The 16486-nt window shown below is 42.8% G+C and overlaps 1 protein-coding gene across 12 annotated transcripts in view; it reads left to right on the forward strand.

Annotated features, from left to right (window-relative positions):
• The first annotated feature begins 5190 nt into the window (after nucleotides 1-5190).
• The window catches only part of TNIK (TRAF2 and NCK interacting kinase), a 308730-nt gene continuing 297434 nt past the window's right edge, over nucleotides 5191-16486 (forward strand). For all 12 annotated transcript variants that reach the window (XM_073359382.1, XM_073359394.1, XM_073359393.1 and 9 more), the window contains exon 1: nucleotides 5191-5643. In XM_073359382.1, coding sequence (XP_073215483.1) covers nucleotides 5587-5643 — 57 coding nt within the window. In that variant the 5' untranslated portion in view covers nucleotides 5191-5586. The remainder of the gene's footprint in view (nucleotides 5644-16486) is intronic.

The raw sequence follows: 16486 nt of genomic DNA on the forward strand, positions 1-16486 counted from the left end.
CATTGAGGTAACCCCCAGCATTATTGTTTCAGGGAAGGCTGTATACAGACTTAGTAAGTCAACTCTGCATTCAAATGTTTTTCTACATAACCATAAGGGATGTATCTATATAGATATATTTACCATGCAAGCTTAGATCGTGCAGAAACATTACCAGCAAAGTACTGGTGCTGGGTAATGCAACATCCAGGCTCAGTCTGACCCCTGGTCAGTTTGGGAGTGATCTCACAAGCCATGGACAGACTCCCAGCTTCAGAAGCAAGAGTAATCCCAGCAATGTAGGCTACTAAAATGAAAATACGTAGGGTGAAATCCTGGCCCCAGTAAAGTCAATGGGAGTTTTGCCTTTGACTTCAGTGTGGCCAGGATTTCATTCATAGACCATCTGCTATTCTACCCCATGATGCTCTCCACTGCAACTCTGACCGTGGAGATTGATCACAGTGTGAACTCTGCAGGGCTTGGAGGAACCAGGAGCAGAATGCAACAGTCATGCCCCACAGCTCCCCTTCCTACTGCAGCTTTTCAGGCATGCAGTTTTGCATGTCCTAAGGCCTAACTGTGGCCTCTAATGCCCACTCCTCTTCCAAGCAATATTTACTGACACGCACAACTTCTGAGTAAGTAAGGTCCATTTACCCAAGGGAGAGGCTAGGACAACAAGAGTGAAGTTTCCTCACTGTGACACATCGCACTGCTTATAGTGTGTAATGACTGGCAGCGTGTTGAGTGATACCATGCCATGGTTGTGGAGTGACTCAGGTGATGCAGGTAAGGCTTGCATAGAAATACCGTGCTGCAGTCACTCATTATTGGTGTGGATACCACTTGTTTTTGCTAAACAATAGTGATGATCACTAATAATAAAACAAAGGCAAAGACTCTCGGTGTGATAGCAACGTACCCAGGGTGTTCTCCATTGCTTTGCATCTCTCCTGTGGAAACTCGCATCGGCATGAGAAGGGGCAATCAGATGATGTATCAATTGAAATGCTTTTGGGACGATCAAGAGATGCAGGATGGACACAAGTAGCCATTAATTTCTGAGTATCTTGTAATGCAGCTGCAGCAGGAATCAGGTTAGCTTGAAATCCAATTATTATCCATTTAATAGAGCATTAATATTTAACCACCCTTTAGTGTGTTTAGGCAATGCCCTTTAACTACTGCTGCATTTCATGTAAAAATGCTGGCCTAGATGCTCAGCTGGTGTAAATCAGCATAGTTCCATGGAAGTCAATGTGGCAGTACCAATTTACACCAACTGAAGATCTGGTCTAATAGTCATGGAATTCTTTTGAAACCAGTGAATCGGATGAATCTTTCTTCCTTCCCCTACTAACAAAATATGTTAGTGGACAGGATATAGTCAGTCGATTGACTGAAATAAGGAAGCAAGGTAAGTCAGATTTGGGGCCTCTCTTTTTCTTTGCAAAGTCTGATCCAAAGCCTATTGAATTCAATTAGAATCTTATTAAGCAAATGTGTCCCTTTAACAGGTCTTTTTTATACCTTAAAGCATTATTTAAACCATTATTTAGCTTCAATCATTATTTTTATAACTCAAATCATTTTTACAACTTAAATAATAATTTGAATCCCATATTGGGACAAAATTAATGTATTATTCTTATTTATTAATATTTTTGCAGAATGAAATATTCAGAAAATTTTCAATTCAGAAATGACAAAATATTTTGTTTCCAATTTTTTTAGTGAAACAGATCATTTTGATAGTCCTTGAAACTGCAATGTTTGGTTTGTTGAACTGATCCAAAATTCTTCATTTCAAATCAATTCATTATTAAACTGCGTTTCTGTATTGTAATGCATTGCCTTATGGGAATTGTAGTTCAGGAGCCTCAGGTCCCCATTCTCCACTATGGACCATGCTCCTTGTCTGTACTACATCTACCATGTCACATCTACAGCTATATGACTCCTATTATGTACCAGGCGGCTTGGTGAGAGAGAACTCTGCTTTGTATCATGGGAGATGTAGTTCTCTAGTGAACCCAGCCAATAGGCTAGAACAGGTGCCCAAACTATAGTTCCCATGAGGCAATGCAACACAACAGGAAAATGCTGTTTAATGCTGAACTGATTAAAAATGAAGAGTCAGTTCAACAAAATGAAATATTCTGATTCAAGTGAAACTAACCCAAAATTAAATATTTCATTTCCGTTTTCTGATGGAATATCAAAAATGTTTAGCTAAACTGAAATTTTTGCATGGAAAATTTTGATCTTGCAGAAAATGCATTTTCCATTAAACAAAATCATTCAGATAGAAACTTCCTAGCTGGCTCAAGCTTCTGCTATCTGGATTCTATGTCCACTGCCACCAAGCCATTGTATATAGCACAGTTACAACAATCTTGAAGTCCTAAAGTGATCGCAGATTTGGATATTATAAACACACTCACACACGAATAATAAAGTCATTTCTTATCACAGAAAAGCCTATCAACAGATGTTCATTATGACTGGAGCTGCATTTGTGCACTGAAGCAATTGGAATTTTCACTACACTTCACTGTAAACCATCATCATTCAGTATATTTATTCTGTTATTGATATAAGTAGGCTCTCTGTATATGTACCATTTTCAAGGACAAATTATAGGCCTCAATTCTGCAAATAACTCTGCCAGCCAGCATGGTAGCATCATATTGTTGCAGGTGTCCATGCTAGCATGCCAATGGAAGGATTAAGGCCTATATCTGTTTCTGTTTCATAATATACACTTTATATACATTTATTCTCTAAAATGAAAGAATATTAAAAGTACATTTTTTTTCTTTTCATTTCTCTCATCTAGAACAATCAAGGCAGTAACACTGCTTTCATTTTTGTTTGTTGCTGGCTTCTAGCCAATATGGCTTTCAGGTTCTCATGTATTAGAACAATATTGCAATATTTAGGTTACAACCAACATAAACATCACTTTGTTTAAAAAACAATTCCATTGTTTAAAAAAAATGAGAGAAGCAGGGCAACAATTTGATTGTTCCGTGATTTTGTAAAAGCTTTTGTCCCCATAATTTAAGATTTGAGTCAAATTAGATTCTTTAAATGTCAGCAGAGATTAACTTTTTTGTGAGATGTTAATGATTTCCTTATTCTTGTATTGGAAACCCTGATACGAGCTCAACTGTGCTTGCATCACTGCACCACTAAGCAGGCTTTCAACCCTTATATTTCTATATATTTCAGTTACCTGAGACATTTGGCAGTTCAATTAAAAGAATTTCATTCTGCTTTGTACTTGGAATTTTCTAGGGGAAAATGCTCTAACAACCAGCACTGGGTGATGACGCTGTTGCTCCATTGCTCTGAATGTATCAGTAACTCTGTGATCAGTGCTAATAATGATAATAAGACATTGATTCAGTTCTAGAACTCTGAACTTCCTTCCCTGCAGGGCATTCTCTGTGCAGACAGCACAGTGACCGTGAACAGAGAGGACAAAGCGGGGAGGGGCAATGGGCTGCCCCTAGATCTGCGACTGGCTTACGATATCCTATTGCTTATGGGGAAATTTCAGTAGCTAGGCTCTGCTTTGCTAGGCTAGCCTGCTGGCTGCCTCTGCTTCCCAAATTACTCCTTGTAATAAGTGTGCTGCATCTCAGACGACAAAGCCCTTTATGCACTAGCTGCAGGCATCAAGCCTTTCTGTCAATTGCATGATTGTTTGCTATTAAAAAGAAGTGCAAAGAGCATCTTAATCCATGAAGCACAATTAAAATCCAACTGCTCTTCTATACACAAGTTACTGTGTGGTGGTGGTTGCCACTTCACAGATCTGCATTTTGTAAGATCCCCACACAAACCAGTGAAATTTGACAATCTCCCCAGTGTATCCTCTGTAATATCCTTCCCGAGGCAACAAATACATGGAATATACCAGGTTTGGGGATGGTTGAGAATAACAAATAAGGAAAAAGGCAAAAGCTGGAACTTCCCGGAACCTGCTGGATTCTGCTAGATTCTACTGCACTCGAAGTAGAGAACCAGTCTAGCTGCTTCTATTGAACCAAAAAAATCCAGTTGTGGACACATCTCAGAGCAAGAGCACTGCAAAAAAACCCAGATCTGATATCTGGATCCTGTGGGTTCAAGTCAATTTTTAGGCCTCAACCCCATATTGAACGGCATAGATAGAGAATTAGGTGTAGGCACTTCTTCTACACCTAACAATTCCAGATCTTAATTCATCCGGGAACGTGAGTGCTGCGAAAACCTAGATTCATGTATCTGAATCTTGGCAATTTTTGGCCCCAGCCTCCGAATTGTACAAACCTAATCTACAGTAAGTGGCTGCTCTTGCACCAGGATGTGTTGAATGCTAAATTCTCTTGGTAAAGGAGAAGTGGCAACGTGTGTTGTCTATTTTAATGGTATAATTAGGGGGCTTGGGGCCAACAAATGGAAGGATCCAGCTGCTAAATATTTGTGGTGCTTTTGTGCAGAGATGGGTCTAGATTTTTGAAGTGGAATTTGGGGAGCTACCGTTCTCTCTGGCTGGTAGGCTTCTTGGATTTGGAATTTAAATAGAACTATCTGAATCTAGCAGGATCCATGTACCAGATACACATTTTTGCAGAGCTGCTGCATCAGTTTGCAACAGGGCCTGGATTTTTTGGAGTGTCTACATTTTTTATCCCTCTATTTAAACAGTAAAACTTTGGGAAGTAGTGCTCAAAATTGACTGAATGCAGCAGAACCCAGGTACCATGCATGTGTTTTTCCAGTGCTATTGGGCTGGGTTATATCAGGATCCAGATTTTTCTCTTAAAGCAGGAACAGATAGTACAATGGGCCAAAATTTGCCAAGATCCGGATGGAGCTAAATGCCAGATCCGGGTTTTTGTGGTGCTCCAACTGTAGGGTGTATGTGTGTGTCTGTGGGGTTGAGAGTGTGTGTTTGTGGCCGTGAGTGTGTTTTTTTCTTTTGAAGTAACAGGATCTGTTACAATTGTTCTTTATTTTGATGGTCCAATTTGAGGGTTGCAGGTCCACAAATCGGCAGGGTCCGGGTCCGGGTCCGGGTCCAGGCAGTTTTTACTTTTATTCCTTTCCCCTGAAGGATAATAGTGCAAAACACATGGCATGGAAATGCTGCCTGTCTCCTGAGGGAAGGCAACACCCACTTTGTGACTCTCACTCCTCCCAGGAAGCCGTGATAGACACTTGTGTGGCTCTCTCTCCATCCGACTGGAGGAGTTGATGTGTCTCATTATAACAGCAGCCAATGCAGCCGCCATCCACAGAAAAGCAAAAAGCATGTCCTATTTAAATACACCCACTCCCCAGCATCACCCTTAGCTTTGCACCGGCCTCACCCTCCCTACCAAAAGGATTGCAAAGGAAGATTTGCCCAGGCAGGCACGGTTCGCTGAGGGATTTTTGTTTTGTTTTGTTTTGTTGTTGTTTTCGCTCGTGTTGTCTTTTTCCTTGGTGTGCTGTGGGGGTGTCTCGCCTGAGGAGAGGAGAGGAGTGAAATAGACCCAGGTGGGGCTCCACGCAGAAGATCGCAGCGTTTCATTTATATTTTTGGTCAATTTCACCGGCAAAGAAGTAAACATGGCGAGTGATTCTCCGGCTCGGAGCCTGGATGAGATAGATCTCTCAGCCCTGAGGGTGAGCGAAAAAATCCTCCTCCTAATCCAACACCCCCTCTCCCGCCCCCGCGCTTTATGGCTTGGGATAAATTTGCTATTTTATGCAAGCGGGTGGCATTTGTTCGGCTTTGCAAGGGTGATTCAGCGGCAGCTCTGGGCGCGCGCGCCCGGGCGTGTGTGTGTGTGACAGAGCCCCAGTGAGCGTGTGTGTGTGTGTGTGTGTGTGACAGAGCCCCAGTGAGCGTGTGTGTGTGTGTGACAGAGCCCCAGTGAGCGTGGGGGGGGGGGACAGAGCCCCAGTGAGCGTGTGGGGGGGGCAGAGCCCCAGTGACCGTGTGTGTGTGTGACAGAGCCCCAGTGAGCGTGTGGGGGGGGCAGAGCCCCAGTGAGCGTGTGTGTGTGTGTGACAGAGCCCCAGTGAGCGTGTGTGGGGGGGGACAGAGCCCCAGTGAGCGTGTGTGTGTGTGACAGAGCCCCAGTGAGCGTGTGTGTGTGTGACAGAGCCCCAGTGAGCGTGTGTGGGGGGGGACAGAGCCCCAGTGAGCGTGTGTGTGTGTGACAGAGCCCCAGTGAGCGTGTGGGGGGGGACAGAGCCCCAGTGAGCGTGTGTGTGTGTGTGACAGAGCCCCAGTGAGCGTGTGGGGGGGGGACAGAGCCCCAGTGAGTGTGTGTGTGTGTGTGACAGAGCCCCAGTGAGCGTGTGTGTGTGTGTGACAGAGCCCCAGTGAGCGTGTGGGGGGGGGACAGAGCCCCAGTGAGTGTGTGTGTGTGTGACAGAGCCCCAGTGAGTGTGTGTGTGTGTGACAGAGCCCCAGTGAGCGTGTGTGGGGGGGGCAGAGCCCCGGTGAGTGTGTGTGTGTGTGTGTGACACAGCCCCAGTGAGCGTGTGGGGGGGGGCAGAGCCCCGGTGAGTGTGTGTGTGTGTGTGTGTGTGACACAGCCCCAGTGAGCGTGTGGGGGGGGGGGACAGAGCCCCAGTGAGTGTGTGTGTGACAGAGCCCCAGTGAGCGTGTGTGGGGTGTGTGATGCTTTCTGAAGATCGAGGGGGAAAAATAAAGAAACCTGCATGACTACGACCTGTCCTTCCCCCCCCCCAGGCACGGAATAACTAGCCCAGGGCGAGCTGCTGGTCCCCAGACAATGTCCTGTTGCCCCCCAGCGCTGTGTGTGTTCATCACGTAGCTCTGGATGGGGGTGGGGTGTAGCTCGGTCATCCCTGCCTGGTTGGTTGGTTTTTGTTTTGTTCCCGGGGGCTCGGTGGGGGTAAGTCCAGGCTTGCACGGCGAGCGGCTCCTCTCCCCCTTTGCTATTCGGCCAGCATCTGGCCGGAAGCGAACCTGCGGCTGCAAGGTAGCGACCCCTTGAGCGGCTGGACGGGGCTGGGGACATGTCTGTGTCTCCGTCTGCCGTGCTCTCTGCTGGGTCTCCGCTGTGTGGGCTGGGCTGGCTCTGCGGCTCCGCTCCACCTGGGAGAAGTGTGACATTTCCCTTTCAGCTGGGTTCAGCCAGGTGGCAGAGACATTGGTTTGAATTAAGGCACAGACGCAAATAAACCCTGGCCAGGGAGGATGTGGCTTTTCGTTTCTTTTTGTCCTCAGATATGTGGTAATGCTTACAGCAGCCCTTACCCTGCTGATCTGCCTGCTCTTTCGTGGGGCCTGGCTCAGCTGCTGCCTTCCCCCGGTGTGGAAGGAGGCAGTGGGGAAAACAAAGTCCATTTTGACGTTAGTATTGTGAAATTAGCGCATAATGAGCCCTTAATGATTTCCCTCCTCACCTCCATTGCCCCCAGGGGAATGGGATGCACCTTTCCTTGCCGTTCTCATCAGGCACCGGCTTGTCTTATGGAGCTTGATTAAATAAATGCGTGTACCACACACCGGTGTGTGTGTGTGTGTATTTGTATTTTTATACAAACGGGTCATCACTGAAACGGAATCAATGTGGGCTACTAACACAGATGTGGTGGGCAAGCATTGGAGTGTGGAGGGTCACACCTTGTGGTACAGCACATCGTCACACACTGATGCTAAACCCCGGGAGCCTTTTTTGTGTGAGTCTTCATCTGTTTTCATTAGCTCCTTCCCCCCTCCCCCACTTTTTAAAAGAGACAGCCCTTATTTTAATTTAAAATGTACCGTTTAGATGTCAAGTTTACCAAATATGGCAGCCATCACTTTCTTTGTGACCTGGCGGTTTTTCCTCCTGTTTCCCTAACTTTTATTTTCTTCCATCCTTTTGGTCCTAAGACTGTATTGCTGGTTTCAGCTATTGGTCGCTTAAAGGAGTAGAACCTAACATGAATATGGCTCTTGCAATTCCGGTCTGAAAGCTCATTCCTGCTTTATTACAGCAAGACTGCATATTTCACTGCTGGCACTGACTTTCTTAACAAGAAAAAGAAAATTAGAAGCAGCATCCCCTGAAGACTTTCAAGCGTGTAGTGTTAGAAATATTATTTGCTTCAGTGGAAAGAAGGGCCCCCTTTAACTCATTTGCCCCACTTTCTTGCTGGTGAGTCTCTGGCTGAATAAGGCTGCAAATGATTGCTCAGCAGTTCAAGGTGTGGACAAGAATGTCATATCAGGACCCTGCATTTTAAAAATAAACATTTAGGTCCAATTCACCTCTCACTTATGCTGGTGAATATCGGGAGAAATGTGATTGGCCATAACACCAGTGTAAAGCATATGTCACCTGAAAGAAGAAACAGCCCCTACAAAACTGTGGTTTAGTTTGTTTGTTTGTTCTTAAGGAACATCAGCAGTTTAATGTCCTCATAACACTTATTTTAAAAATTTCTGTAGAATTTCCTTCCAATTTAAGGACCTGAGTGTTTTACAATTATGTCGTCATATTTTTGTTTGTGTGTGTGGTTTTTTTTTAAATGGCAGATCTTGTGCAAGATATAGTCTGTGCAAAATAACTGATATTCTTTTAGCCTCTGAGCAGGACTGTGTTTGCATTTGAAAAAAATGATTCCAGAAATGGAGATATGAAATTCTCTACTGAAATTGCATTCATTTTGCCTCTTGCTTTGCACTCTTTCCATGGCATTGTGCCCTGTCCCCAAATAAAAAAAAAAAAAATTCAACCAAAAAGCTAGCCTCCATTAATTTGATCAGCCACAGGATCTGTTGGCTTGGATTAATGGTAGATCTGCCTCAACAGTATCTAGATGTTGAGTCTCTTTATGCTGCCACTTTGAAGCCCTGAAGAATGGTTGGTGCCAGTTTTGACTGGTGGGGAAGGAGGGTGTATGAGAAAATAAAGGGCATGCTGTGAATCTTCACATACCAAAGTGAAGATAATCTGTCCAGAGATCCCAAAATTAAGAGACATGTATCGGGTTGGAGAAAAGCCTATTTGTATCTACTACATTAGATAAATTATTCAAGAACAGTTAATCTGTGTGCACATTTGACCCTACGTGATGCTCCAAGGTCGGCAAGACCTAGGGTGAGCTGTTGCTCTGGCTCAGAAGTAGCCCTTAGCATTAGGGATCAAATTTTTCTCAACACCTAGCTGTAAAGAATAGATGTCATTCATTCATTTGGGCCTGAACTTCATTTTCTAATGCTTTATTCCCCAATGTACATGGCACACATTTCCTGGGCATAGCAGACATTCCCTGGATATGCACAAAATCCAAAGAGGAAGAATAGCAGACGCTGAATAATTTAAATGGGAGAGGCCTGTTATGGCATTTTCATTTCATTTCATTTCATTTCATTTCAGTTATTCAAGTCAAACAAAAATTGGGACCCTAATTTGTTGAGGAATAGCTCTTCTAAACGAACCTCATTTAGCACTAAGAATAACTGAAGGTTATTCATCTGATACGTTGTGGAGTTTCAATCATTCCACAGTTTCTGAATAAAAAATCAATAGTAAATTTGCTGCCAGAGCACAAAACATGTCAGAGAGGAGTAATTTCCTTAGGCTCACACAATTTAATTCCTTACAAAATAAGGAAAGGGCTGTGTTGCTGCAGCTTTGTAAATGTGTGTGTCTAGGTGGAGGAACCATTGTTCAGTTCTCGACATGTCAGAAATAGTGAGAAATAGCTATTAAAAATGTTATAAACCAGAAGCGGACAGCCATTCAAAGCCAGGTTGACGAAACAGTTCATGCCTAAAAACAAAATGGGAAAAAAGAAAAGAAATGCTTATGAAATGTGTCACTATGTTTGATTCAACTGAAATTTTGTTTTTGTAAACACACTGATCAGAAAAAGAACACAATGCACAGAAAACCTGCCTATTAATAAGCAGTCAAGTAAACTTACACTAAGCTGAGTCTTAATCATGAGGTTGTCATCTTTCTTTCTTCTGGTTTCCTTTTCTCTCAAGTAATAGGGGTATATTCAACACTTCCATGGAATTAAAGTATGGTGTGCAGTTAAATATTGAATATGGTTTGAATAAAATCAAGAGTCCTGCAAACCCTTTTTCACACAAGCAGGTTTTAGTGGCCTATGTAGTCTCACTGATTATTTGCCTGAGCAGGAATTTGCAGAATTGGACTGTAAACCGGCATTAATAAATGCCATTTAAAAATAATAATAAAGTTTTTCCACATTGATATTTATGCCAATCAAAGAATGGTCCACCACAGTAGTGTGTATATGTGGAACAAAGGTCTGAAGCAATTAAAATTGATGCATTGAGTGTGACCTGCTTAAAATGCATGGATCGGTGCACCTGGTAAGCATATTTAGGACCCAATTCTGCCTTCTTTGGTGTCTGTCTCCATCAATCATTTTATACAGTGCTCATCATCATGGTATCCATGTACCTTGGCTTCAAAAAGGAAAGCTGAGGGCACACGAAAAGGCAGAATGAGGCCTTACATACTGGAAGAATTCTGGAAATATTGATCATTCGGAAGGCTGATGAGTGTTGTTAATGTTACAGAAAACTGTAAGTTAAGATGATGAAGATACCTAAGAACAGGTAGTACCACATACATACACTGACATGGGGATTAGACAAATAGCAAAATAACGTTCTTTTATACTGGGTTGGAAGATATTATTTTATATTTTTGCCAGTCTTTTTGACATGTTTAATAGCAGAATGAGTTGAATTGGCTTGGCTGTTAGCAGAATAATGTTCAATATCAGGAATAGAGCAGGCTGTTGAGATGCACTTTAAATAGGGGGACTTTTTTAAAAATAAAAATGAGGATTTAGTAACTAGGGGTCCAATAGGACATTTTTTTGCTACTGTTAAATTCACACTATGTTGTAAACCCAACATATAATAGTTCTCTGTCTGTAAGGTGCTTAAAGATTTTTTTTTCTTTAAGAGGTTTTATAACCTGCTCCTCTTTAGTGGGGTCCCAGATCTCTGGCCTGAGCCCAAACGTCTACACTCCAGTTTTACAGCCCCGCACAAGCCTGAGTCAGCTGACACAGGCCAGCCATGGGTGTTTATTGCTTTGCAGACATACCATAGACTTTAGGGCCAGAAGGGACCATCACAATCATTTAGGCTGAGCTCCTGTACATTGCAGGCCATAGAACTTCACCCACCCACTCCTGTAATAGGCCCATAACCTCTGGCTGTGTTACTGATGTTCTCATACCTTAATTTAAAGACCTAAAGTTATAGAAAATCCATAATTTACTCTAGTTCAGACCAGCAAGTGACTTGTGTGCAGAGGAAGGCGAAACCCCTTCCTCCTCCCCCAAGTCTCTGCCAATCTGACCTGGGGGAAAATTCCTTCCCAACCACAAACATGGTGATGATCACTTAGACCCTGAGCCTGTGGGCCAGATGTACCAATCAGACACTGGGAAAGAATTCTCTATATTAACTCAGAGCCTCCCCATCTCTGGCCATTGGAGACATTTGCTAATGCCATTGTAGGCAATCTCATCATACCATCCCCTCCATAAATTTATCAAGCTCAGTCTTGAAATATGTTAGTTTTTTGCCCCCAGTATTCCCCTTGGAAGGCTGTTCCAGCACTTTACTCCTCTGATAGTGCTGGAAATGGCCCACCTTGATTATCATACACATTGTAAGGAGAGTGATCACTTTAGATAAGCTATTACCAACAGGAGAGTGGGTTTGTGGGGGGGGGGGAGGGGAGGAGGAGAAAACCTGGATTTGTGCTGGAAATGGCCCAACTTGATTATCATACACATTGTAAGGAGAGTGATCACTTTATATAAGCTATTACCAGCAGGAGAGTGGGGTGGGGAGAGGTATTTTTTCATGCTTTGTGTGTATAAAAAGATCTTCTACACTTTCCACAGTATGCATCTGATGAAGTGAGCTGTAGCTCACGAAAGCTTATGCTCAAATAAATTGGTTAGTCTCTAAGGTGCCACAAGTCCTCCTTTTCTTTTTGCGAATACAGACTAACACGGCAGTTACTCTGAAACCTCTGATAGTTAGAAACCTTTGTCTAATTATAAACCTGTTGATGGCCAGTTTATATCCATTTATTCTTGTGCCAGCATTGGTCCTTAACTAAAATAACTCCTCTCCTTCCCTGGTGTTTATCCCTCTGATGTATTTTTAAAGAGCAATCATATCTCCCCTGAGCTTTTGTTTTGTTAGGCTAAACAAGACAAGCTCCTTAAGTTTCCTTTTGTAAGTCAGGGTCTCCATTCCTCTGATCATCTTAGTAGCCTTTCTCTGCACCTGTTCCAGTTTGAATTTAACTTTCTTAAACATAGGAGACCAGAACTGCACACAGAGTTCCAGATGAGGTATCACCAGTGCGTTGTATAATGGCAATAACACATCCCTGTCTCTACTGGTAATATCTAGCCTAATGCATCCTAGGTGCATTAGCAACCTCTTTCATGGTCGCATCACATCAGTGGCTCGTAGTCATCCTGTGATTGACCAATATACTCAGGTCTTTCTCCTTCTCTGTCGCTTCCAACTATAGTCTTCAACTTATACCAGAAATTCTTGTTCTTAGTCCCTAAGTGCATGACTTTTCATTTTGTACTATTAAATTTTGTCGCATTCTGTTACCCAGTTTTCAAGGTTGCCCAGTCTTGTATGATATTCTGGTTCTCCTCTGTACTGGCTTTACCTCCCAGCTTTGTGTCATCTGCAAAGTTTATTAGCACACTCCCACTTTTTGTGCCAAGGTCATTAATGAAAGTGTTAAATAGATTTGTCCCAAGACCAATCTTTGAGGAACTCCACCAGTAACCTCCCTCCAACCTGACAGTGTCAGCATGTCATTTCTCAAAACAACAGATTTCAATGTCCCGGAGCCTAGTTCTTCAAACATATATGTTAGCAGGATTGGGTCCCAAGATTGCCTGTGAGCTATTGCAATGGTTGCCATAGCTTGATCAGCTACTGCCTAATCCATCTTGAATCACCGCTTCTCAGCCACTTGAGTGTGAAAGTTGCTCTAGAAAAACAAATCCTATTCTTTCATCACTTTGAGACTTGGTGATTGCACAGCTGTGCCTTGTCTAACTAGTCTTGGCATGCCTGGATTTAACATGCTTAGGTACACTTTGTTCTTATATGTGATTTAAGCAATAAGGGCCACATAGCAATCCTTCATTAGTCAGAGAAGGACCTGCTGGGTGGATAAGGAGAACGGGCTTGTGGAAAATAGAAGGCACTTAGCAGCTGTTCCTTGCCTAATTGGTAAAGGAGCCTATGTGGGTCCTTATTTTATTATAAACCAAGAACAGTCTGAAAGCAAATCCCTGAATCTGAACACTGCTGCCTCTGAGGTGTTTGAAAGCCAGATCTGGATTTACAGCTTGAGCTCCTCTCTGTGATAAACCTGGCTGCTAGAGATCAGCGGCATTGTTTCTCTCTCTCTCTCTTTTTTTTTTTGGTGAAAGGTTGATGTCATTTGCCTCAATGCCTCTATTTCTGGATGCTCAATTTTAGACTCCTGAAAGAAGCTTGACTTCCAAAAAGTGCTGAGCACCCATCCTCTGGAAATGGGGTCCCTTTAATGTGCGTGATGTTGGGGTCCCCAACTCACTTGTCACTTTGGAAACTCTTGGTATTAGGGTTGGTTCCAGGGGAAGACGCTCGGCTAAGTAGTAGTGATATTGGTTGACTTGTGTAGAACGGGATGAAACGCAACGGTGTCACGGTTTATTCCCATAGCTGTGCCTCTGTAGGACAGTGAAGTTTTGATGACCATTTGTTTGTATTAGCTGATCTTTATTAATTAAGATATGAGCCTCTTGTGCACTAGTAAGAATGCTGGCATTGTACTGTTACCAGTATTTCATCAGTTTGATAACATAGGATATGTCACATACAGTAAAGACATGCTAGAAATGCTATTAATGTTCCAAACGTATGAACAGCCACTCTAATACATCATGACAGGTTTCAGAGTAGCAGTCGTGTTAGTCTGTATTCGCAAAAAGAAAAGGAGGACTTGTGGCACCTTAGAGACTAACCAATTTATTTGAGCATAAGCTTTCGTGAGCTACAGCTCACTTCATCGGATGCATACTGTGGAAACTGCAGAAGACATTATATACACAGAGACCATGAAACAATACCTCCTCCCACCCCACTCTCCTGCTGGTAATAGCTTATCTAAAGTGATCACTCTCCTTACAATGTGTATGATAATCAAGTTGGGCCATTTCCAGCACAAATCCAGGTTTTCTCACCCCCCCCCCCCCAAAAAAAAAAAAAAAAACCACACACACACAAACTTACTCTCTTGCTGGTAATACGTAAAAGAATAAATGGACACAAATCAGATGTCAAGAATTATAACATTCATAAACCAGTCGGAGAACACTTCAATCTCTCTGGTCACGCAATTACAGACATGAAGGTCGCTATCTTACAACAAAAAAACTTCAAATCCAGACTCCAGCGAGAAACTGCTGAATTGGAATTCATTTGCAAATTGGATACTATTAATTCAGGCTTAAATAGAGACTGGGAGTGGCTAAGTCATTATGCAAGGTAGCCTGTTTCCCCTTGTTTTTTCCTACCCCCCCTCCCCACAGACGTTCTGGTTAAACTTGGATTTATGCTGGAAATGGCCCACCTTGATTATCATGCACATAGTAGGGAGAGTGGTCACTTTGGATGAGCTATTACCAGCAGGAGAGTGAGTTTGTGTGTGTGGTTTTTGGAGGGGGGGTAGAGGGTGAGAAAACCTGGATTTGTGCTAGAAATGGCCCACCTTGATTATCATACACGTTGTAAAGAGAGTGGTCACTTTGGATGGGCTATTACCAGCAGGAGAGTGAGTTTGTGTGTGTGTGGGGGGGAGGGGCGGAGGATGAGAAAACCTGGATTTGTGCTGGAAATGGCCCAACTTGATTATCATACACATTGTAAAGAGAGTGATCACTTTAGATAAGCTATTACCAGCAGGAGAGTGGGGTGGGAGGAGGTATTGTTTCATGGTCTCTGTGTATATAATGTCTTCTGCAGTTTCCACGGTATGCATCCGATGAAGTGAGCTCTAGCTCATGAAAGCTTATGCTCATATAAATTGGTTAGTCTCTAAGGTGCCACAAGTACTCCTTTTCTTTTTGCGAATACAGACTAACACGGCTGCTACTCTGAAACCTGCTTTTGGTTAGGGCTCTAATGAGAGTTTTTGGTTAAAAGGGAAACAAAAGAAAGCAATCTGCACTGCCTCTGCTCTCTACCTTCCCATATATGAGGTTTATTGAATGCCAGGGAGTGGGGGATTTTGTTTAAAACATTGGCTTCCCTTAAATTGGCACTGCTATAGCCCATTCCTGTACAGTCCTGAATCTTAGCAAATATCTCAATTTCTTCCCTTTCCCCTCCATGAGTGGGGACACAAAGAGCATCATCTCATGAGTATTTTGAAATCTGCTGTTGATATTTATTTGACACTCCAGGTTTAAAAGCAAAACAGCCTAGTGATTATTGAATATGACTGACACCTTTACTATCGGGGAATGGTATACTAAGAAGTATCGCTACTAGTACCTCTCGTCTGCAACCCTACATATCTTCTGTGTACCAAATATACACTATGTAAATAGAAGTAAGTAGTAGTTGGTTGAAATGCTCTTGGATTCTTGAGTTCTGGATTTGTCACCATTAGGGTTGAACCATTTCCTGCTAATGGTCTCACTGAGTCTCTCTCTCTGTTCCTTTCTCGTGGCCAAATCATATTCCTTTAGAGACTTGTCATGTTGTTAAAAAACGTGGCTATGAAATTGCTGCTGCTGTAGGGCCTTGACCTCTGTTCTAGTCAACTATCAAGACAACTGTGGGTTGTTTTGTTTTTAACCTACAGAATATAGCACAAATCCAGCAAGGCACTTACCTGTACTTAAATCTGCTCAAGCACATGCTTAACTTTAAGTATGTGCTTAAAGTGCTTGGCTAGGTTGGAGCGTAAGGATGGTAAAAGTAACTCTTAAAAAAAGGCATTTCAATAGTGCGTGTATATACAAGGCAGTCAGTACATCAGATTACACCTTTTATACACACGCAGGAGCAAATGATCAGCGTAGACCCTGTAATTTCTATACGAAGGTGTTCAGCTACCAAAGTACATTAAATGTAGTGGGTAGAACAGGTGGTTAGGAATAATTGTGATCTCCATTTGAACTGGCTGTAAATGTATTGACAATAATCACCCGTGTGCGTCCAAGGAATAGATGCACTTGAAAGTTACTGTATACAGGATCATGGTGCACAGACAGTGCAATCATAACTTCAACTTGCAAACTCTGAGATGCTCTTTGAAAATCTTTCCCTTGCAATTGGATTTGAATCTTAAATTTCCTTGCTTGATACCTGAAGACCAAGGGCAAAATATTGATCATCATTCTGACTTCCACAGACTTAAAATATAAACAAGGAGCTTCTAAAACAATCCTATTAGATTTCACACAG

This window comes from Lepidochelys kempii, chromosome 9 (assembly GCF_965140285.1).
Source record: "Lepidochelys kempii isolate rLepKem1 chromosome 9, rLepKem1.hap1, whole genome shotgun sequence".
Classification (NCBI taxonomy): domain Eukaryota; kingdom Metazoa; phylum Chordata; order Testudines; family Cheloniidae; genus Lepidochelys; species Lepidochelys kempii.